General features: G+C 48.9%; 1 protein-coding gene across 3 annotated transcripts in view; it reads left to right on the forward strand.

Moving 5' to 3' along the window:
* Positions 1-331: 331 nt before the first annotated feature.
* The window catches only part of IFT27 (intraflagellar transport 27), an 18,533-nt gene continuing 16,561 nt past the window's right edge, over positions 332-2,303 (forward strand). The window contains exons 1-2 of one of the 3 annotated variants that reach the window (XM_019625561.1): positions 332-440; positions 776-872. In XM_019625561.1, the coding sequence (XP_019481106.1) occupies positions 839-872 (34 nt within the window). In that variant the 5' untranslated portion in view covers positions 332-440; positions 776-838. The other 2 variants (XM_019625562.1, XM_019625560.1) reach the window with 2 other exon arrangements.

The following is a 2,303-nucleotide window of genomic DNA, read 5'->3' on the forward strand; positions in this document are numbered from 1 at the left end:
CTCCACTATACCAAAGCCGCTCTAAACTCCGCTTCGGCCACTGCAGCCTCATCTACTGCGCAGGCGCCGCTCCAGTCTCCAGCGCTCCGGACCGGCCCCCTCTTGGACGAACTCACCTCCAGTAGAGTAGGGGACACGCATTCCTCGCAAAAATGGTCCAGCCCAGCCTCTGGCCAATCAGGAAGCTTCTTTTATCACAGCTTCTGGCTAAAGACGTTGTGGCTTCTTTTCCCAGAACTTTCCGGCAGTGCGGGGAGAGGTGGGGGGTGGGAAGTGGAAATGATTGATATCTCCTACAGCCATTAGCCACGGGGGATGAGTTTAAAGAGCAAATAACGCTACGAATTGCCTTGCAAGAAAAGGCTGTTAGCCCCGCCCCCTCCTCCCACTGGTCTCGGAGAGCCTTCAGGATGGGAACTTTTGGTGGCAGCCAATCAAAGGTCAGCGAGGGCGGAGGAGGCGGGGCAGGCGGTTGTCGGGCCAGGGGGTCAGGCGCCGTGTTTGGGGTCCCAGAGTTGTGGGGTCACTTTTCGGGATCCCCACTGGCAGGGGCTGGGCCGAGGGACTGGGCCGGGAACGGGTGCCGCTCGCCTCGCTGGCACCTTCCAGGCTGCCTTCTGAGGCCTTGAGCCAGACCCCATCTGCGCCTCCGCCGTAAGCCTCGCTCCTGATAGCCGCCCCCTGTCTAGCCCAGAGGGTCCAGGCCTTATCTGTCCCTGCTCCCATCGCGGCCGCAGGCACCTTGAGCTCACCCCTCCCCACGTCCCTTCCCAAGCAGGCCCACCAACGCCTCTAGCCGCCGCTCTTCCCGTCTGGTCCGTGGAAGTGGTTGGTTACCATGGTGAAGCTGGCAGCCAAATGCATCCTGGCAGGTGAGTCTGAAATTTACAGTCTCCGAAGTCCAGAGACCTCATAAGTTATCAAGAGCTTTTGTTCACGTCAATTGCCCACCTTCTTTCCCTTTCTCTCTTCCAAAGGCGAGTTAATGCAATTACTAACAGAAGAAATTCTATTAGGCATGGAGGAATTATCTTCCAGAGTACATTGGGAGCTCCAGCTGATTCCCCCCACTCTGTGTCATACTCTAAGACCACCTTCACCAGTTTGAGCTGTACTCAGGAGGCACAGACTCCTTAAAAATCAGGCTAACCACACCATAAGTGGTTCAACTAAACCATGGGCTGTACCCCAAAATTAGGCACCAGTGGCTTTGGTAGTCTTATGGGATTTTTTTCCTGACTCCGCCCCTCCGATTAACAGGGGTAGGAGACAGTAATGTACAGTTGATCGGAGTTTGCAAAAGGTGCATGTGTGCTGTGTTTAAAACCCAAAGTTACTGTGCTTCCCTGCGCTCAGGAGGACATAAATGTTGAATCCTCCAAAGGCAGGAATCTTTGTTTTGTTGACTGATAGATCCCAAGCGCCCCAAACAATATCTGGAACCTAGTAAGTCCCCAATAAATATTTGTAGAATGAATGACTGTGGCATTCACATGTGTGGTGCTCTTTGTATCAGTCTGCACATTTAGAAAAACATTTGCCTGGATTGTATACCTGGAACCACAGAACACATATGTACTGAGTCCTTACTGCATGCCAGGCACATGTATTTCATTTCGTCCTCTCACCGTGGTAGGTGAACACACTGGGGTAGGTGCTCTATTGTCCTGATCTTATTGGGGCACTGAGAAGTGAAGTCTCTTGCCCAAGGTCACCCCCTTGTGAAGGAAGGTCATAGGCAGGATTTCAACCCCCGGATCTGCCCGATTCCAAAACTCTTAACCTGTGTTACTCTTGAAACCCATGACCTTTCCAGGGTTCTTCGACGAGCTCAGTAAAGAAGCAGTGAGAAATTATAAACAGGATAAAGACATTTTTATTTATTTATTTATTCCATCTCTTCCAGACTGAAATAGATGATACTTTTAATGACTTTTCTAATTTGGAAATAAAAGGGTCACACAGAAAGTTGACTGACAACAGTAATTCAAATTATACTGAAGCAAAAGAAATTAATGGTTCTCAAGAGGGGTCTCTAGTTTCCAGAACGCCAGGGGAGGCAGTATTGTGTAACAAACATAATTCTGGCTGTTCTTATCATTGGCTGTGTCATCTTGGACAAAGCACTTCTCTGAGCCTCAGTTTCTTCATGGATAAGGTGGGGATGTTTTTTATTTTCTGAAGTTGGATATTTGTTGGAGTTTTTTTTCTTTTAATTATTTTTTATTATGAAATACACATTTTTTAGAATTAGTTTCAGCTGTACAACACAGTGCAATAGTTATACTTTTTACCCCTCGAAG

The sequence above is a fragment of the Hipposideros armiger genome, unplaced genomic scaffold (genome assembly GCF_001890085.2).
Source record: "Hipposideros armiger isolate ML-2016 unplaced genomic scaffold, ASM189008v1 scaffold_633, whole genome shotgun sequence".
Taxonomy (NCBI): domain Eukaryota; kingdom Metazoa; phylum Chordata; class Mammalia; order Chiroptera; family Hipposideridae; genus Hipposideros; species Hipposideros armiger.